A 22,875-nucleotide genomic window follows, 5' to 3' on the forward strand; every position below is an offset into this window, starting at 1 on the left:
TCGTTCTCCGCGTTTCAGTTATAGCATGGTACGACACTCGTCAGGATCGGTAGCCACACGTGACGGTTTCAGGATTGCAGTCTGCGCCGCGGGATGTAACTGGGGATTTAATTAACGAGCTTGCCTATACATAACTGCGCCGCACCTAAGACACTCCGTGATTCGTAGAATTTCATCGCGTGCCTAAGAAATTCTATGAGCTTAGAAGCTTTTAGAAACGTTGCAGCGAAATTCGACTTCAAGTTAATCGGCGAAACATTTCTGGTATGCGGAGTTATCAGCGAGCAGAGATCAAACGCAGTTATTTATTATTATTGTTAATGAATTTTCTAACGAAATAAATAATTGCTTTCAAGAGATTTAATTAAATTTAGGTTTGCACAACTTTTATTCCCACTAGAAAAAGTCGTTATCTTTCTCAAATAATTGATTTGTAGTTGCTGCGACACTAAGCTCTCGTATTAAAGGAAAATTTCAATATCTTTCTTCCTATTCTTTTATATGCTATTTCACGCTGAATATGCAAGTAAAGTATCGAAAAACGATGCCATAAACGACCAAGAAAAATAATGAATAATTCAAAATTCCATGAGTATTCGCAACGACAAGATTATTGCTTGCAGACTGGCGGTGTTACCGTTGATTGTTTTCTTTCCAATTAACCACCGATATTTACCGAGGTAAAGCGTTGCAGAATATTGTCGTTGAAAATTCATTGGTACATCCGCGTCCATGATATCCGAACCGATCGATGTACGCGAAAAAAATCATTCATTATTTACCAGTCTCTGATCGCGTGGATGTCGATTTGAAAAAAAAAAAAGAATAGTCAAAAGTAGGAAGTAAAAATAAAATATCCGCCCAATTTAAATAAATGCACTAATAAAAACGCTCTTTTTGGATTTAGCGGAAAACATTATCACAAATAAATAAAAAGTTCAGTACAATTCGATATTAAAAAATTCAGCATAATTCAATATCAGAAAATTTCTTTAAAATTAAATATTCTTAAATTCAATTGAAATCGATACTAATGTTTGTATATATTATTAAATCTTGATTTAATTTGTTAATATTGCCTTCTGCTTTAAAGAAGTATTTTCAAAATATTTGTATCGGCTCACTTAAAACAGCATCTTACTATTTCAATTGGAAAGGTACAACAACAAAAATTATATGTGTATATGTTGAGAAATGTTTTGAACAAACAAAAATATTGAAAGGAACACTTTTGGTGTCGTTAAATAAATCTAAAAAAACATCGAAATTTCATAGAAAAAATAGATTAAAATAATGTTTAACCATACGGATATATTAATGTGTATGTATATAGATTGTCACGATATATGAAACTCTCCATACGCGAATTAGACTCGTTAAAAATTGATTAATCATTCTTCGCGCCCACACGGTCGACATCAAAAAGACACGGTTGCACACGTGCATTATCTCGCGAACAGGCCACTCTAGCCGCAAAGGATAATTACATTAGCTTTCACGAAAGTAAGAAAAATAATGAGGATAGCTGGTTGACAAGCTTCGTATTGTGGACACCGTGGCGCTCCAGACCATCGTTAACCTAACCCCACGACGACGCAACCCCTATTAAATTAAAGGATAATATGAATTAACGGTGTACAATTTTTCTCAATATACCGCATCCCTTATCCGAATACTTACTTCAAAGACAATTCTCTATAAAAATAAACATTTTTTTTTTTTCAATAAAAATACCTAATTATGGCAACCATCTTAGGACTAAACATGATATTAAAGATATATCACTTAATTGGAATTTTCTTTCTTTTTTTAAATTAACATTTTTCTGGGTTAACGATTTGGTTTAGTTCAATCTTTACATACGAGCTTTCTAAATGGAAGTTTAAAAATAGTGAATCCTGTAAGAGAGATCTTTTCTATTGTACTTGTATTTTAAATGGAACTATCTCTTCTGATTTGATTAAATGAATTGCTTGGTCATTTTGCGCATGGAAGGATAAGGTAAGATCATCGGCTACCGTCTTAACAAACGACGAACACACGAGTTAATGGCGCTACAGAGCAATGGCGTCTCCCTGTAGCGCCAGTAATTCATGTGCTCGCCATGCGCCGAACCAATTATGCTGTTCACTTTTCCTTTAAAACATATTTTATATTATCTGTTCACATAACGCTACTCGAACGCCTATGATCTCAGAAATGATTGAAGATTGACAATTCCCTACTAATAAAATGTTATTGAAATATTACACATTAAAAAAATAATGAAAAATAATGTAACAATATTTGCCTGACAAGATGGATCTTGATGTTTTAAAAGAAGACTGATTTTTCGAACCTTACTATAACCATCCAGGTTACGCGCAAGTAACGATTTTCTCTGTTAGTTGCCCGCAAGATAATTCAAGATGAAGTCAGATACCATGCCTCACCATAATGCGTGTTGCGGCAATTTTATGCGAACTTGTGCGGCATTTTACACTTTTCCCCCTAAAGTTCCCGCCGGCGGGCTCGCAGCTCGCCGCACAATGCGAACGAAAATTAACGACCGCACTTTAACACAACGGATTCTTCGCTCGGAGCGAAAACAAATTCACACGCGCGAATTTAATAACGCGGTTAAGCGACAACGAGGAAAACAAAACGTCGCGTTCCTTTCAGCCTCGAAACACCTGGCTACCGTCGCGATATTAAGGCATCTTTCCCACTGCAGAGGTTTGAAAAAATCAAATTTTTTAATATTTTTTTTTGGAAAGTATTGGGTGTCCCGAATGGATTTGAGAAATTATATTGAAAAATTCGAGAAATTGATAAGTTACGACACTTTCAACTGAAGTTTGAATATAGTTATATTCAAATAATATTGTGGTATCATTATAGGTACTTATAATGAAACAAATTTCAACTTATGGGGGTATTACATTAATGAGTCACTTAATTTTTCCTCCGATGAAGGGGCAATTTTAAGGAGTTATGTCTTTTAAGGAATAACATGCCATAAAACTTTAAATGGCTTTTTCTCTATTCCCTTTGATACTACCTATTTTCAGCATCAATTCTATTTTTCTTTTATGACTCGGTAACATAGGACACCCGATTGATAAGGCAGGTAGCTTTGCTGGTAATGTAGAAGTAAACTCTGTCGGTAAATCCTCCAATCGCTCAGGATTCTACATTACCGAGTCTTATCGACAGAGTGCATCAAATTATCGATAGAACATTGTATCTTGAAAAATTTCTTATCTATTAATTAATATATTAATAAAATAATTTTACAGAAAAGAAACGAAGCACAAAACCTCATTGTAATCAAGATATAGGTATCCCTGAAAGCAGTCCTCTATAATAAATAGAGCAAATGGAAAGACTGTTTCCATTACTTTCTTTTAATTCTCTTAATTAAAACACAACATAAAGGTGAAGTTATGGTGCTCAAAGTACTGGGCGATGTATAGAGATTCCGGTTGTCAAAGGCATTTTTAATAAAACGCGGACCTTGAATCCGCCATGTCATCGCTTTATTTCTATTCCCGTGACACACCTTTTGGTGGTGTATTTTAATTAAAAAATGTATTAATTCGAGGTTACGAAGCGGAGATCAAAGATCGTGGATCACCAATTATACGCAGGTGTAACACGATGCACACGTTACATGAAATAACTGTTCCTACTGACCTCCACAAGTGTGATGAGGATGATGAAGAGAGGTGGCGGGCAACACGTGTAATGATCGGCATAATACTTCCGGTCCCTTTCTTCCGTTAGGAATTCGTCGCCGATCATGCGGACCATCCTGTAACCAAGATAAACTTTTATTACATTCCGATGTCCCATTATATTTAGACAGGAATATAGACTAGAATATAAATAATTCAGCGTATCGCTTTTCCTGGCTCTCCAGAAATGGGCCAGCTTAACACGTAAATGATCAATAATGTAAAATTCAAAATCTCGGCGTTAATGATTCTTTTATAACTTCTATTATTTTTGTTCAATTCGGATGAGATTCTGTTTAGTTGTTCTTTGTATTCTGACGAAAAGTATAGGCTATTTAATTGGTGGAAAATTATTTATAATTATTATAAAACTAATATTAAACCTATGACCTATGAACTCTCTTGACAGTATAACACCCAAATTTGTAGCGACATAGTTCTCACTTCTATTCACATTCAAAATTTATGTGTTTGTGATTTCTCTATAACTTGTACTATGTGTATCTGATCCAGATGAGATTTTATTTGCATCCTAACATAAAGTATAGGCTATTTAACTTTCCGGGATAGTAGCTATAATAATTACTAAGCAATACTAAAGCCACTGCAGCTCAAGAAAGACACCGTTCTAAGCTGAATTCTAACAGAATTTCTACAAAGAATGTAGCCTATCGGGGAAATCTCTGGTCACAGTTTATGAGTTTTCACATCTAAAAACTTTAATAAAATAGAATGCATCGATCATACCACTCGATTATATTGGAAATTCCACAAATTTAATCAACGGTTCAGAAGCATTTTTCCGCCAGGCGGTTACAATGTTCTGAAATTAATCCATCGGTGGCCCAAGGATATCCTCTGAACTAGTCGTCGGCCAGCAATGATTTTCTTGCGAAGGGATCGCCGCGCGCACTCGTTAATCGTTGCCAGAGGTAGTGAAATAACGAGGAATTAACTTGACCGCGAGGAAAAGGAAAAGCACTTTCGCGCTATTACGAAAGACTTCTGCCGTCTATACTTCCTCATTATCTCGAACTGTCGATATCTGGAGGCGCTTCTACATTCAGAAGTAATCAATCTCCCTTGTCCTTCAAGTTCATTGCGGCGCAAAAATAGCGCTTCGGCATTTCTTGCAAAAAAATTCACGCAGGATATAGGGAAGCTGGTTCAACTTCAAAGCGGCGCTGCTCGTGCATTTATGTAATTAACCATTAGTGCAAGCTGAAGACCAATAGTTTTCATTGTATCATTTCAATCCATTATTAATGGATTACCAAGAATTTACCGATTAAAATAAAACCAAATGCAATTCTTTTCGGATTATCTTTACTGACACGTTCTTCGAGTAAATTCTGAAAAATTATTCACTACGTATTAGCAATATTCCGAATGAAGTCGTGTTTGGACTTATTTTTATCGGGAAAATCTCACCAACGTCCCGAGAATACTATTGTCAGGATACAAAAAGAAATATAAGTTTTTTTGTTTACATTAGTGCAGCACCACGTCGCGTTACATGAGTTGAAGGGATCATCAGAAATTTATAAAATTTGTCATGACGTTTATGCATGAAATATCGATACCGTTACATATTTAAAACAAAATTTAATTAATAAGTAAACAAATTAATTAATTTTTCTTCGGTTTTTACACTTTTCCTTTGCGCATTCCGACTATTAAAGACGATTTTAACAATCTACAACAATTTTTCCAGCTTTCCTCGTTAAAAAAAAAATCACCCACCCACTATCAATAATAAACAACGCTAGTAGATTATGCTACATAAAGAGTACAGAAGCAGCTAAACCGCAGTTTCTTGGCTGGCATGGGGATTCCAGTGTCCGTGAAATGGAAAACTAAGCCGTGTTCGGGGCGGGGGGGGGGGGGGGAGAGGAGGAGGAGGGAATCAGTGAAAATGGAGACGGACAGAAACGCGAGATATCGTGCGCGGTCTGAAAAAAAGGGTGATCTCGAATACATAGTGGCTCGGTGCGCGGCTGGCAGGTCCGTAGGCGCACACCTAATTGCCAGTGCGCCTCGAGACACCGTAGATCGCACCAGCGATTTCCAATTAGCGATGTGACTGATATACCTGGGTTCAAGGAAACGAGAAAGGGGTCGTCTACTCTCCTTCTCTCGCTTCCTCTGCTCGCAAGCACAGGTGGCGTGGCGCTCGACGTCTGCCACGCTCCTCTGGAACAAGATAGGATGAGAAACACTCGCTCCGAGGTTACTGATTAATTGCATTGACCACCAATATTGAACCTTCATTATTATCCGTCACAATGACTAAAGGGCCGTGCTGATTGATCGAACGCCCTCAAAACGTTGCCCTCAAGAGGGAGAAACAGGATTTTTTTTTAACGGTTTTTAGGAACAAAACCACTGTGGTTAGGTGAAGAATGGAACCGTGAAAAATATTGTTAAATATTGCAGGCAATAGCTATATAATTAGAACCAAGATGGAAAATTAATGTTTGTCTAATCAAGAAAAAAATAATTTAAATGGATTTAATAGGACTAGAAATAATGAAAGAGATCTAATTTATTGTTCACCCGGTACAAATCATATCACGTTTTGCGAAACAAAATTCTTATCCAGATATTACTATCAAAAAATAAATAAAATCTACATAAGTATTTATCCGTTACTCATTACATGAAAATTAAAATTACAAAACAGCATTTAATAAATTACGTCTTTTGTTGAAATCATTTTTTCGAAAAACCACTTTTTTCAAACTACTCTTCTTCTTTTCATTAGGTATTTTTTCTCGTAGATAGTAGAAATTACTCTTATATGTTATTTAACGAAATATGCTTCATTTTGACCGAGAAAGTATAAAATAATGTTTACAGACAATTTTTGGTTTTGAACAAAATTAACTGGTATCCCCTTTGCGAATTTTTAAAAATATCTTTCTTTCATTTAAAAAAAATTTGGTTTACACTTTGGAGAAAAAATTTCTGAATGTTTTTTGTAGGGTTCTATAAGATTTAAGACGAAAATAAGTTTCAAGCCAAAATGTTTATTATTAAGAGAGGTACGAATTTTTCAAAATTCGACAACTTTTTACATATTTTTCCGACAAAAAGAACTAAAAAACAGACTCTTTCGATAGTTTTATATTTTGTTTAATTACTCTCCTAATCACACGCGGTTTCCCGTTTCGGAAATTGAAATCCGTTTACTCAACCAAGAGTTACTATTTTCTCAAATTTCAATCGAGAATTCTGGGCGTAATTGTATAGCAATCCTGACCACAGTACAGAATACGTATCGATATTGCACAGTAACTCGAATTTGGTAACAGATGGAAGAAAATTCTTTAAACGATAGCTGTACAGTATGAAAACGTCCACAAAACTGCGAACACAATTTTCATGCAACGGTTAGTGAAAACATATATAGTTGGTGAAATACTGTTTAAAATAAATTTTGTTTAAATTTCTTCCTATGCTGTTATAGACTGTTAAACCCCAGTTTTCTAAACCCTATTTTCTATTTGAAATTGTTTCAATATCTCTTATGGTTTCCGAAATATTAGCAAAAATAACTAGAATTATTTAGAAGGTGTGTATTCCATAATTAAATCCATTTTTGGAGCAAAATGGAAAATGGTACTGTGATTAGGTTTCCACGAACTTTACGAATTAATTACCAATTTGCTTTCTATACAAATTTAAACTTCCTTTGTAAGTATTGGAATAAAATTTCGGATATCTTTGATTTTCAATAGTAAAATACATATATTGCAAATGTCTATAGAAGGTTTGCCTGCAGTTGTGATTAGTGGCTTTCTCGCGAAAATGTTCACGAGGGAAGACACTTGACCAAGCTCGCCGGGTAAACCTCCAATAATCCTCTACGTGGACGGACGGCATGTATCCGAGTGGCGATTCTCTCTTCTTTCTAAGCCAGTACAATAGGACACGTATCGAACCAATGCATTGTTCTTTCGAACGTGACCAATAGCAGATCGTGCAATAAACTGTGCCATTTTCGTCAGGTTTTAAATTGTGTTGTTCCATTCCTGCCCCTCGCAACTATGTATTTGCCAATAAAAGGATGAAAATCACGCGACAATGCTTGTCGCTCAATAATCTACGCGATAGAAGTTGCTATACAATACAGATTCGCATTTTCCAACGGTACAATTTTATTTAAATCTATACGCACAAAACTTCGGTATTGAATATACTTAATTTCATAAAAGACGTTTCAAACAATGAGGAGGAAGATATAATAACTAAAATGTAACCCGTTAGTGTTTAAAAATGTCAGTCTTTGATAACGAATAAAGTCTATTTACAAAAAATCAAAAAGCAAATCAAAAATAATGTTTTCCTTACGTATATGTCAGAATTGATTGTACTATTTGAAAATTGACCTTCCTCGAATATCGAGGCTCAGGGTTGCGTTCCCCATCCCCAATTCGTGGCGATATCACGTAACAATGCACAGGGATAATGAAGAAATGTATTTATTGCGAATATCCTGGTAACGTTGCCGATGTGAACACGTTTCACGATTTCTTCGACTGCATCTAGGGAATAATACTTCCATAAGAATCGTCCCTCTCATCCTCTGTACCGCGTCTTCGTAGCAGGAAGAGGGATAAGTAGTCCTTAAATCCAATTTCACTCGTCCACGATCAAAGACGCCAGGAAATCGAATCTTGCGATGATCGTCTAGCTCGCGTGCAGATTTGGAACCGATTGACTGAATGGAATATGTAAGCCACCAATACCGGTAAAAGAATTTTGTACATACAGGGTGTCTCAGCTTTCTTCGTTATCAGAAATATTTTATTTTCAGGAAGAACTCCACGTGTGACCTCTGTTGTTCTTGAAAAACTGAACTGGTGGAGGAATTTATCGTAAGGGATTGTATAAGATAATATATACTAATATGCAACAGGTACTGTGTAAATAAAATCCAGGTGAACTTCGTATGCACCCTATGACCTTATTGAGAATGAAAATGGAACCATATAAGAATAAAGGATTTTTGTTAATCTCTTGAAGGATAGTGACAGATAGATTACTCACTTAATATTCTGAAAGCAATATCTAAAGTAATTTTAACTAATATTAGATACAAACGTATGCCAAACGAGAGAAAACAATCCAAACAAGTTATCTGTATTTATTATTCCGAAACTACATATTTACAAAGTTGTGATATCGCTTTTGGAATATAAAGTGAAAAATTTATCTGTCGAGAAACTGTTGGACGCCACTGAATGTGTACGTTTACTTTTATGTCAAATATACCGTTATTTACAATCACAATACTTTTTATTAGAATAAAAAAAATATACAATACTAAAGTGACATAGCAGATTTGTATGTAAAAGTCAATCTACAGATATAGATTGTTTTGATTTGCGGATATTCAATTAAAATATAAAAAAATTCACTTCAAATTCGTCGCTCAAGAGGTGAAACACTGAAAATACAGGAAATTATTCGTTTGATGAAGTTAGGTGAAACACCCGGTGTACATACATAGATACGAGAGAAATGCATATGTATATTCGATCAATGACAGCATCGTTCCTTCGGTTCGTTAAACGCGTCGATCGCAGAGCATTTCGTTCCATGGAAAGGCTTTTTGGGAGAATGCTGCTGCGATCAGAAACACGGAAGTAAATAAAGTAAGTATAGGCTAAGGGGTTCCATGCAATTCGGCGAAACTCATGACAGAGCAACGACAGAATTTTTGTTTAATTTTTTCATTAAAATATGCGTCCAATACTGTCTTATATAATGTTACAATTTTTGCCTTGCATAAATGTCACATAGCGAAACTACTCTGACTACATTCAAAGATTGAGAATTATCTCGTATCTAACCAGTCATCCAAGCAAGAAGAGTAACATTTTTTCATTATTTATATTCCATTTGCTACAAATCTATGAATTCTACAAATTTTGTATGAATATACAAATCGTTTAAAAATTTATAATTGACTTGTAAATTTATAAATAGATCGTTAATGTACAATTTTGTTCATAAATTGATAGCATTCATAAATGTGTTATCAATTCATAAATTTGGTATAACTCCATAGAATCGTTTATAAATTTATAAGTTCGTTATAATATGTTTAAATACTTGTGTTAACTTCTTAATCGACTTGTTCCTAATACACACGTACTAAATCAGGCGTTGACAGACGTCATCACAGATGGCGCCAGAAGCTGTTACTGTGCCCCAAACCAGAGACAGCACCAAGTAGCACCCCCTATTTTATCTCGTAATACCACGTAAGGCTTTCATTTTTAGAAGAATAGTACAGTATTGTCTCTAAATAAGCAACTCGCCGGTCCCGACCGAGTTGCTTATTTCGAAACAGGCATGCTGTTCGACTTGACTTTGTTCTCGAGCGTGACGAGGGATAACCCGTAGACAAAACAGGGGGTTCGGTATAGCGGTAAACTATAAAGTGATCGCTCGAGCACAGGTGTTGTACTTTGGAAAATGATAGAAGATAACATGCTTTCTCATTTTAGCACTAGTAAAATTGAATGAATAGAACGTATATGTACAACTAACAGTAATATTTCGGAGAATACACACGCCAGAGATAGAGAAAACATTACACATATTCTGTGCTCTTTCCACTAATCTGTTCAGTCGGCGGTGAAAGATTTACAGTTTTTCGTTTTCACGGGACTTTCACTTCTTGTCGAATCTCTCACTCGGCAGGCGACTTCAAATAAAAAGGTGGGGATTGCAAGTTGCTTATTTCGAGACAGAAAGTAATTGCTTATTTCGAGACAATACTGTACTACTAATTTAATATATTCATCAACAATTATTCCAGACGTATTCAAAATATATACGTTATCAAATATTCGATTCAATTCTTTATTTGATCTTTTCACGTTCTCCATTTTTTTTATCGTTGGCTGAAATTCATGAATTCCGTCTGAAAATATTCTTAATGGTGGGTATGTATATATTTCATCTAGAGGGAAGGGAACCGTAAAAGGGAAGATGGCAATCGAGAAGGCGAATGAAAGTTGTAAGGGAGGGGGGGGGGGCAGGCAGAGGGACAGAAGGACGTTTGATCGCAAGAGGGTTGAGGGTGGCAGGGTGCACTGCATACCCGAGAAAGCATGAAATTGCGCTCAGGTCGCGGCATATTAGATTATTAGGACTCCGCACGCGCATATCCGGACGACGTCCCGCTGTATTCCCCTTGAGAGGCCAAGGGATATTTCGCGATAAATCAAACGTAGCCAGACCACGGCTACGTCCACCGGGGAAACAAGATTTTCGCCGAAACGACCGTAAAGTCATTTAATACCCCATATTTCGTGAGCCTGTTACATGTACCGACGGTAAAGCAGTGTTGCATTTCTGGCTTCACTTCTTCAGAATTTCTGCGTCGCTGTAGCCACTTGAATCAACTTAACGCAATAGCAATGTCTCGATAAGTGTCGCGGTACCCGATTTGATAACTGTCACGAATTATTTTCACTGTTTCTTACTATTTAAGTATGTATCGTGAATTTGAAAAGAAAGAAGCAAGCCTGTCGACATTAAGATGCATGACCTAAAAAATGTTAAATTTGATTAGAAAACGTATCTCTGTTACTATCTTAAATTTCACTTTAATGCAACGAATACTATTTAAGAGGCGCGTGGTTCTTTCCGTCACTTTGTGGATTACTTGCTTTCAATTACTTTGGTGCTTAGTACACCATATTTCTACTGTATCTATTTTGACGGTAAAACAGAAGTGCATTTCTGATTGGTTTTTGGAATTCAGCGTGCTAGTGCAACTTTCCATCGTTACTAGAGGATGTTTTAGTTCGAGTACAATATCGAACAGGTGATTACCTACTGACCCAACGAGTTTATCAGAAGAAAGTCGTGGGAAACCGTATGAGGAAAAAAAAATACAGGAGTTTAGGTGGCAGCAAATAGACGCGAACGTTGTTGAGGGCAAATGGGAAACAGGGACCGAGCGATTGGACACAGTAGCTTTTTTACGAGCGACTCTTGGACAGCTAGCCACGTTTACGAGCTTATGGCACGACGTGCACCAACGCTCTCGCTTTAACAGCTAAGACAGCCGCGCCGTAGTCCGAGCACGTGTCCTTCGCTGCCAGAAGTCAATTTCCTTCTTTGAGAAAATCCTTTCTTCGTCGGTTTATCTCTGTTCCGCGGCGTTTCCAAGAGCGTCTTCGTTCTCCTTCGTTTGCCGCCACTCGATTCCCAGCGCTCCATCACGTATTACTTTTCCCTTAATGTCATCCTCGCGGAAACCGCCTCCGTACACACCGAGGTCGTAACTTCCGGATGCGCCTTGATGTTTCATCCGAGTTTAGAGAAGATATTACTATCGGCCAGGGAGGCGAATTCTCGAGTGGATCGAAATCAGGTTTTCCTTTTACTGATTTCATGAATTTCGTGAATTCATTTGATGAACCGAAGTCTGATCATGCGATGTTTTTTCAGCTTCTAGTACGCTCTCTCCAGGTACAGTAATCTTTCACAACACTCTGTAATTATATCACTAATTATTTTTAACATTCCATCCTTCCGAACTTTGTTTCTTTCTATCTCCCTCGCGAGTTTCTACTCGCAGCAACCTCCACGTGGTGAGACCTGGTAATCGGTATTACTCGCGACAAAGAATCATTTGTTTATCCTTTGTCGCGAGTAATAGCGAGCTAATGGCTGCAAACTTGTAATAAGATCTTTAGATGTAAAAACTAGGTCCGTGGAATGCCACGCTTTACAGGTACAACATGTTAGATACAATGGTGAAGTTTTATTAATTCTTCCCAGACATTTGGAAGATGATGCAAGAGACTTGCGATTCAATGAGTTTGTCATCACAAGTCTATTACATTCTTTTCAGAAAACCTTTTAGTAACTAAAAGTTGGATAAGGAGCATCACTATTCGAGCTGGTTTGCAACTTGAAGCCCCAACATCCTCAGGGTTGGTTGTCAAGTCCCTTTCTTAATGGTAGTTTATCCTCCATTACAAGTGAATCGACCCACCTAATAGCGCAATCTTTCTTTAAACATTTACTCCAATGTTGTATAGTTTGATATGTTTTTGAAGGTTTGATTGTTACATTTCTTTGCATCTGCATCTTTGATATCCTTTTGATGTTTGGCAACTTTAAACTAATTCTTACTTGATTTCCTCTTCGATTACTATGACAAGCGTCTCCTTTTTCGTACAATGTTCATAAGCTTGACCGAATACCGCTTCTTCAACGTTGGAGAGATGAGTCCCCCACCCAAAATCCATGTCTTGTAAGTCCCAGGTCTCTTCAACAATTACTATAAGCAATTTTGTAGACTGCTACAATTTTTTTTAAAAGTTATTCTTGATCATCTCTAATCGTCCCATCGATATTCCACGAGAAAGAAAAATCAGCATTTGTTTCAAAAATTACTTCGTCTCTTCCACATTAAGAAAACAACGAAAAAATGCTTTTACGTTATCAATCGACTACTACTAGAAAACTAGAAGTTGCTAGCAAACAACGTTGCACAATTTTCTGAACTTCTATGGTACGTTCAAACGTCTCTTGTCAATGAAATGAAAAATGTCTGACCAATTTCGGGTCGTTACTACTTGGATCAGAGGCTGAACAGGACGGAAGATGGCAGGCGGGCAACATTAATAACGCGTTTTGTAGATTTAGCGACCGCAAGAGATTGTTCTCGATTTCCCACTCCCGCGTGGGTGAGGGTTTCCGTGTGGAAGAGGGTTCTGTGTGCGAGCATGCGGCGACCGCGGCGCTTGAATCATTCTGACTTGCTCACCATGCTCGGATAACCGGCGCAACTGGCGGTGAGGGTGGTTAAACCGACGCAAACCAGCCGATGATGTACGACCATACGGTAAACCACGCATGCACTAACTGAACCCGCGTCTACCGCGGTAATGGCGCATTCTTTCCAGAGTATCGTACACGATGGTTATGTTTCAATCTTCTTAGAAATAAACAGGATTCATGATACTCCTTGTCGTAGACGAACACCAGAATAGAATAGCGAACGAGGCGTCCCAGACGTTTCATTCCCTACTTTTACGTTTTTCGCAGTTTAAATCGGGGTTATAATAAAGTTAACCCTCTAGAATTCAATTTATGTTTTGACGTCTCAACAAAGTATTTGGTTTGGAGGGTTCTACCACCAATTGAAAGGGAGATTTTAACCCTTTGCGGTCGTATTAAATTTAGACATGAGTGTTGTACTGGTTGGAATTAATTTCCGAAGAACGAGCACTGACACATAATATGCAAGGTTGTGAAGGGTAAATAAGATTTATTAACACTTTTGTGAACTTTAGATATACATTTTTGTGTAAAGATTATATTTTATAACTCTCCATCATGTGGTATCTTTTAGTAAATTACTTTTTGGCATTTTTATTTATTTACTTGCTATTTTGATTTACGTAGGGTGTCTTTTATTTAATTTAAACTTTCATTTTTATTAACAATTTACTATTTAATTTTGGCCAAAAAATGGATTAGTGCGCTATTTCTACAAACTTTGATTTAAAAAGAAAAACCTCTGCGTACTTCTATAGCCAATAGTATATAGATTATAAAATTTTTTGGATCTTTGTTCCAGATTTTATACACGATGAAAAAACTGTTTTCTCGTGAAAAGGTTTAAAAAAAAGTAAATGTTGATGACTCGATCTGCCGCCTCCATTTTGTATTAAAATTATAATACAACAACTTGTTTCATACTTCAATATGTGTTAAATAAACTCTGTAAAAAGAAATCCTATTCCTTTTGCGATACTCTCAAAATTAATTATCAAAGTTAGGCCTTTCTACCAGCTGCTAGAGTGGTGTTACCTCTTGAAACACTCACTGTTTGAGACTTGAGTAACAAGTAGATAAGCAGTACTCGTTTATACAGGATTAAATTAGAGATTAAAATGTAGGTAATGAATATGTAATTTCATAGTCGCGAGCTGGTACAGAGGATTAAGAAAATCAAAAGAGAAGATTCATTTAAAAATTAGAATAATGACGTTCTTTCAAGCTTATAACAGAACTGCGGTCTGAGCTACAATTATTCATACCATTCAAATTTGGCGTCAAACTGTTTCCCCAACTATGCCTATGATAATTCAGTTCCTCGCTCGAAGGAGACTCTACAGTTGTTCCTACTTCGCTGAAAATTTTGATGATACTTAAAGAGATGGATCTATAAGTTAAACAATGACATCTTGTGAAATATTTATTCCCAATGACATTCTTTCCAAATAAAATTTACAAGATGAAATTTGTTACGTTTAAACAGCACTGCACAATAGTAGCAATGAAAATTGAATATCATCATTCCATTGGCAGCAAATATCAACGTCATTTACGCAGCTGGTAAATGGCTAATGATACACGATAGGATATAGCCAATAACCGTGGGGATAAACGATCTACGATAGATACAGGCGATTGGATAACGCGCAATCAAATGCAATCAATCAAATGACCAAGTCGCCGTGCAAAGCCATACATTACGGTCAGACAACTCGTCTTGATGGCTAATGCAGGCTGCTCAGGAGGGGTTGTCACCCCCTCAATCCCCAAATTCAATGATCTTCGCTATTGGGCCATTACAGAAATATTTCCGGTGTTTTTGATCGCGTAACATTATTAAAAGAAACGTTAAAAACAATTTATACTTCCCGAGGGTACCAAGGGAGCAACAGATCAGACATTTGCAGATTGAGCATGAAGAAAAATTATGCCAATGATTAGTTCTTCCCTTCTACTTGACAGTTCCATAGGGTTGATTTTGATGGACTCTTTATAGATTTTAGCAAACAGGGAAATTCAATATCGTATAATCATTTATACTGAGTCTCTTATAATATTACAGAAACGACTCTTGCAATATTAACCCTCTGACGAATACGGACGCACCGGTGCGTCCTGGCTGTTGTGTGCTAGATAGCGTAACGACGCACCAGTGCGTCCAGAGTAAATCTAGCCACAATAGAAATCCACAGCCTCAATCGTTTGTTATGCTTTCGGTTATCTTTATTATTGAGTTCAAGATATTATATCATGATTTCTTTCCATCTGTCCACTACGGAAAGTAAATATCATTAATTAGAAGGGTCTGGCAATCTATGCATGCCGTTGTTCCATTGTGCGTATACCCGTGCTTTGAAGAATACCGCACAATAAATAAATGTTAATACTTTGGAAGTAAGTACTCGTCTGCCATAGTACATCGTATTTTGTTGTTTTAAATATTTTATTAAATAATAACATACAAAATTTTCAGATTCCACATTCACTTAAAAATAAGTATGATATACAATAGAAATAATATACTTATCAAGTAAATAACATATATACAATTTCTTACTAGTTTATGTATTAAAGTATGCAACCAAATATATATAAGAAATAAAATGTTTATGTTATGGAACATAGCATACTTATAAACCGTGTGTATTTCCCATAATTGCTTACTCGTCAAAGGGTTAATAATGATGGTGATTAATTAAATACATAATTCAAATACGAAAAAAAGATGAGAATGAATGAACGAAAAATTTCATGCATAACATTTTTCAACGAATTCATATTCATTTTGAGATATTAAAGAAATATATATATATTCTTCAATATAATTTTGCACTAATTTTTTTGTAAAGGGTATTTCAAGAGAAGCTGTATGACTTTCTGTTTTAATAACATGCTATTTCTAAAGCATGGCCCTAGTAGTTTTATTTTTCCATTAAGTCGTTTTTCTTTAGGCTTCTATTCATCCTCTCCTTTACGTAAACGATATACATTAAAAAAACGAATCAAACAAAAATTAGCAAACAAAATTCCAAAACTCCTCTACTCGATCGCCAAACGAACAGAACGAGTGCCGCAAGAAATTCGAAGATTCATCAAGAGGCGAACGGTAACATTTGAAAGGGACGCCAGTGGGGACGACCCTGCGGGACGATTAATCGGTCACGGTGCGGGGACGGCGTGTAGACCGTCGAAATTTCCAAAATTATCGGGATGACACGCCACGAAATAGCTCGCCTCGAGTGGGGTAGATGGCGTAGAGGGGGTTTGGCGGCCGGGGTGTGGAGGGGGAGGGAAAACACTTCCTCGCGAGGAACAATAGCTCGTTTGGGGTCGCGTAGCTATGCAACGTATGACGTATAGCCCAATATCCTTGGTACACGCCAGCCGTATGGTCTGGGTCCCTTTCCCTTCTCCTCTGGTTTGCTGCTTCCTCACCCCTCACCCCACCCACAATCCCACGCAGCATCCTGCTCGAATCACCGTTTCCCTCGCACCAGGATCTTTGACGTTCCGTTTCCACCACGGAAGAGCTCATACTCCGCGGAGCTCACGTGCTACCGTACGCGAGGATGAATGTGTAATTACGTACGGGGGTGGCTAATTAATTTGACGAATCCCCACGCTCCTTCAACGGGAAGCGCCCCCCGCGAAAAACGGAAGCTCGAGGGCTGAGACGAAGCGAGACGGGTCGACGTATGTATATCAGATGCACCGGTGGAATCGTTTACGGCGTCGTTTCGACGTCCTAAACGTACCAGCATTGACTCCAGGCTCTGGAACGCTTCCTGCTTGAAATTCGAGTGCAACAAACTCGGTGGAGACTCGACGAGTACTGAATTTAATTTTTGCTCGGGGCTTGGAAGAAACTGGTTTTGGCTTTTTGTTAGTGAATCGAGGGATCCATGCTGTTGTACGCAGGACCTGGTTGCCTTTTTAACCGACTTCGAAAAAGGAGGAGGTTACTCAATTCGACATGTATATTTTTGTTTTTTTTCTTAACTGACTTTTTTTTCTTACTTTTTGTAACACTCCCCGAATCCATTTCAAGAACCTCCGAGGGAAAACAGGAAGGACCTCATCGAATTAGTTTTCGAAGAAAACGAGCATTCTGCTAGAGCGCGTACACCTTCCACGCGCAGTTCTTTTTTTTATTTGTACAATACACTAAATTATATATTACCATTTAACGAATATAACATACTTATCTTTTTTATTATAATTGCACTAGCCCAACGTGTAATACTAAAATTACCAAGCCAGTCAATTTGACCTGTGCCCTTCAAACTTCTTTTTGAAGTCACCCAATTATTAACGATACTTTTACCTTAATTTTTGGAGACAATTATTATAACAGAGAATTATTTGAATTAACAAATTAGTTTGCCTCTCCTCCATCTAATAACAGAGATATAATTGTATGTAAAAGTTTGGTAGTTTTAGTGTTAACCACTTCTACTATTATTGCGTTGAATAAATAATACCATTATTGTGTAAAATAAGGGGTGAGATCCGTTCTTTTAATACAATGCTACGAAATTTATTTGCTACTCGTCATTTATAAACAAAATGATGTTTGTTCAGCTTCAATAACTCCAGGTTAATAGGTGATACCAATCACTGAAGTTCGATCCTTGAGTTACAAACTCGAAAACGGTTCGAGATAGACAAAGAAAGTTTTAACAAATATTGCAGAACATTAAAAATCATTCAATTTTTGTTGAAACATCTTTTTCCTATCTCTAACCGTTCTAGAGTTGTCAACTTGAGTACCCAGCTTTGGAGGGTAGTTTCACCCCTTTAAACATACATTATCGCATCTAAAAAAAATATGTACATTGTTATTTTTGTCTATTCCATCAACTTGCACAGTTCTATCCAAATCTTGAATTTGAACTTTCTTTTGTTAACAATCAAGATATATTAAATAAAACACATTTAAACTATTGCTGAACATCCTGTAGGCACTGAATATACATACTTTTTCCACGCGTATCGGAAATCAGACATCGTTTTCCCTATGGATAAAGGAAAACAATATTGGAACGCGCAAAAAGCCCGGGAATCGATTGTCAAAACGTCCGAATTTGCATGAATCACGATAACGAGACGTGATGATGGCTCGTTCCGTTGTGCATGTTTCCGCGCGCACGGGAACGGACAGAGAGCATCGCGCAGACAGTAATCACCATCGGTTTTACTAACCCCCCGGAACAGAAACTCCGGATTATTTTCCTACAATATTGACCCTGCGTCGAGTTTTAATCAGATTTCAAAGCTTCATCGGTGAATACCGCGTTTCGTACTCTTCCGCAACAACAAGAAGTCGAAATTGGAGGACCCTTGCGATATTTATAAATTTCATTACTTTGGAAACCGACTTATTCGAATAATAATATTGTGTCAAGTTTTTGTATTTATCGCCGTTATAGAAAAATATGTATTGAATGAATACATTCGACTTTGGCATCTTTAAATACATTTTTTTCAAATGCGCATGACTACATCAATTTTAATTGTTTCGATACAATTTTGTTGCGTAGTATATAATACAAGATTATTTTAGTATCTAGGAAAAATAGTATATTTATTGTGTTTAAAGTATCTCACGGCAAAATGCAATTGGTGTGCGACTTGCTCGAAAATAATTATTTCATCCTACGACGAAAACATTTATGTGTCAATGATATGTCACAAAATGGAATTTAAACTGTTAGTGAAATTGATTTGTAACTTACGACCATATAAAGTAATAATATAAACTATTTAAAACAAGTTTTAGACTATAATGTTTAAGTATAGTATTATACCATCACTCTTTCTTTTTCTAATGTTTTAAAATACAAAATACAATTAATTTAATTTCAATTCCTATTAACTTAAACAACTTTCCACCTGATTTTGCATTAAAAAATACTAATTTTCTCAAAAAATCCATACAATTGCGTATTACTGTTACCATTAGGTAAACTGTAGTTTAAAGGACAAGTAAATATTTTTTTTTTAATTTGGAAACAAATGGTAGATTAAAAGTAAAGATTTTTAAATGTGTATCATGATCATTAGCAGAGAAAAGTTTAATATATTTAATCGATAATCTAATAAAGCTGGAAAGTGGTCACATTAAAAATCAATTCGCAGTAGTAAGTCCTGAAAGTAGTCAGCCATGTACATAATATCTGCTACGTTTTCCGAGGCACGAAAAATACTATTTTCTAATTACCCATGCTGGGAGTATTACATCGAACCCTTGATAAAATAAGATTAAACCAAAAATATAACACAAAATAATAATATAAAATAATATTACAGTTGTCAAATTTTATAATAATCATACAAAAATGATCAAATATTGTAACCTTCTGTGATTTATAATTACATATTCAAGATATGTACGGACACTTTAATAACTCTACACTGAAAAAAATAAACATATAATAATTTCGATATCTGAAAACGATTGCAATTTTTCTTCGCCTTTCTCTTGTTCGATTTTCAAGCAGATAGTATCAACAAATATACATACTCAACGCTACGTTCTGAAACTTTTATTCGGAGTACAGTGGAACTGAGGCAAAAATGGAGATTGGCAGCGTATATTCGAAAAAAACTTTTTCGTAACATTGGTTTCAAAATCGATTTCGGAAGTTCTGTTTCGCTGGACTATTCCAAAAAGGCAACGCGAACCTCTTCGATCGCTATCAGTGTGTCGACTCGCGCAAACTTTATGATCGATACGCGATATACTGTCTTGCGGGAAGCAGGAAAATTTATCTTGAAAAGAAAAATCCTCTAATAAAATTTAGAAAAATAGTTACAACACATGTTCAATTTAAAACAACAACGAAAACATAATATTTTTATTTCTTTTTTCTTATTGATTTATTTTTTGTAAGTGGAATGTACTTTAAATGTTTGTGTAAATGTAAATCTTAATATTTGACCACTTCTATTGATGACCATTTTGTATTTGAATATTTTACTTTAATACTCAATTTTAGTACCTTCTTCAAATATTGTGTTTTAATACTTTATTTTAATGTGTCTATGTTTTAAAATTAGCTTCATTGTTTAATTAGTAAGGTACGAATGAAAAGTATTTAAACAAACATTTTAAATAAAATATTAAAATAAAATGTTTAAACAAAGTTGCAGAATATATTATTAAAGTATAGTATTAAATGATCGAAGTATCGAAATAAATGATTAAAATAAAGTATTAAAATAATGAACAAAATATTCGAAAAAGGATACTTAATGAAATTTTCCACTAAAAAATTTACTAATTGTTTCCAACATTTTTCACCAATTTAATAAACTTCATAAGCAGAACAACTTTTATTTGAATTATTTTTCAAGTATTTTGCAATTCAATCATTTTCACATACACGAATAAAATGTTTGGCTGTGATAAAAAGGGTAGTTTCATCCTAAAGACCGTAGAGCAGCAGCAAACGAAGCACGACTTTAATCCCCCGGGTGGACCAATGACCATCTAAGAAAACTTTTATCAAAATGGCGTGCTCTACAACTGGGCGATGCTCCCTTGTGAGTCTATAAACAGGATGTGCGAAGCTGATCCGGTAATTTCGCGATAACGAGACATGAAAAGGGCTACGTGAACGAAAAACACAATTCGACCTGATGGTATTTCTACAGAGCTGGAAGGGTGAGCTAGGAAGCGCTTTTTCTCCAGGATCAGCAAAATTGTATAGCGGCTACGACACAGTGTCGGTTTAGGTGGTTAAACCGGAAATAGACGTAATTGGGTATCGAATACAATGTTGGTCGACATGTTGGACCAGTGGCATTTAGCTGCAAAGTTGAAAATTTGTACAACAATGTAATCATTTTTATGGTAGCTTTCAAATTCATACAAATAATCAATATAAATTAATTAATTAATTTGTACAACCCACAGTTGCACAGTCTCTTCGACTTAAACTAGTATCAACAACTATAGCAGACTCATTTCGTGGTATGTTAGCCCAGAAACCTACTCTTTAATATGTTATTTAAACACTTTACTTCCTTTTTAATGTGCCTATGTTTTGAAACTAGTTTCCCTGTTTAGTTAATAAACTATGAATAAGAATATGCTTTAATACTTTATTTTAACATGTCTATGTTTTAAAACGAGTTTTATAATTTAGGTAATAGAAACCAAATAACAAGAATTTTAATAGGGATATTAAATAAGGTATTGAAATCCATATTTTAACATCGACATCCTATCCATCTTATATTACTCTATTCCTTCACTACCTGTGAGTTTCAAAAATAAAAAATTTTCTAATCTCTATCAGTGTGCGAGTAAACCTGTCTGTTTGCGATGATGCTCAAGATAAGGATAGGGAGATCCATTTCATGGGTTTCCTCTTTGTTTGCCGAACATAAGTGGAATATAACGCCTCAGCTCCACTTTAGGAAGCCTTCTTCTTCAGGCAAAACAAACAACGAACAAACAAGCAACTAATTTCTCAGGGTACAATAAATTAGGACAAGAAAGAACTTCGTTTCAAAGTACGATAAAGAAGATCGCCAACACAACCAAAACAAACTTGGACATTTTCTCCAGCTCTAACCTACATAGTTACATTTTATTACGCGGCGAAACTACGACGCTGATGTCTCTGAGATTCAGATATCTGCGTGAAAGGGCTGATAATAGGATTTAACTGGGTTAGAATTTAAACTGGTTTTAAAAATGAAATTTTTCGTCCGAACTGTGTCTTTAGGTTCGGGAAAGCTGAAGAATTGCTGCTTTGGAGCTTCTAGTAGTGCAATTTTTTGATAGAATTGTTACAATACTTCTTGTGGATACGTGAGATGTACTTCTTGGGGATCTTCCTTATTTATCAGAGTTAAATCAAATACAGTATTGTCTCGAAATAAGCAGCTGAATATTTTATTTTCTACCTCGAAATAAGCAACTCGCTGTTCCCACCTTTTTGTTTGAAGTCGCCCTCCGAGTGAGAGATCCGAAAAGAAGTGAGAGGTCCGTGAAAGCGAGAAGCCGAATAGATTAGTGAAAAGAGCACATTAATCCGCCGGTCCTGACCGAGTTGCTTATTTCGAGACATTACTGTACAACTCTTCAACTAAGGTTTAGAAAACCGTCTTCAGGTAAGACACATCTACCATGAAAAACTGGTTCCTGTTTATCGAGATACTTATAGAGAGTTCGATTTCAGCTGATCAGGATCTCAACCTACTATTATGGTACTTCATGAGCCTCAGAAATGAAGATTCTTCATCTAAACTATGCTATCGGGTTACAAAGCCGAAGAACCATTGCCCTTGAGTTTTTAGTATAACCTTCTACCATAATGATTAAAACACT

General features: G+C 36.0%; 1 protein-coding gene across 2 annotated transcripts in view; it reads right to left on the reverse strand.

Moving 5' to 3' along the window:
• The window catches only part of LOC128875681 (protein rhomboid), a 435,457-nt gene that overhangs the window by 84,141 nt on the left and 328,441 nt on the right, over window positions 1-22,875 (reverse strand). For both annotated transcript variants that reach the window (XM_054121491.1, XM_054121492.1), the window contains one exon: window positions 3,676-3,793. In XM_054121491.1, coding sequence (XP_053977466.1) covers window positions 3,676-3,793 — 118 coding nt within the window. The remainder of the gene's footprint in view (window positions 1-3,675; window positions 3,794-22,875) is intronic.

This window comes from Hylaeus volcanicus, chromosome 4, assembly GCF_026283585.1.
Source record: "Hylaeus volcanicus isolate JK05 chromosome 4, UHH_iyHylVolc1.0_haploid, whole genome shotgun sequence".
NCBI lineage: Eukaryota > Metazoa > Arthropoda > Insecta > Hymenoptera > Colletidae > Hylaeus > Hylaeus volcanicus.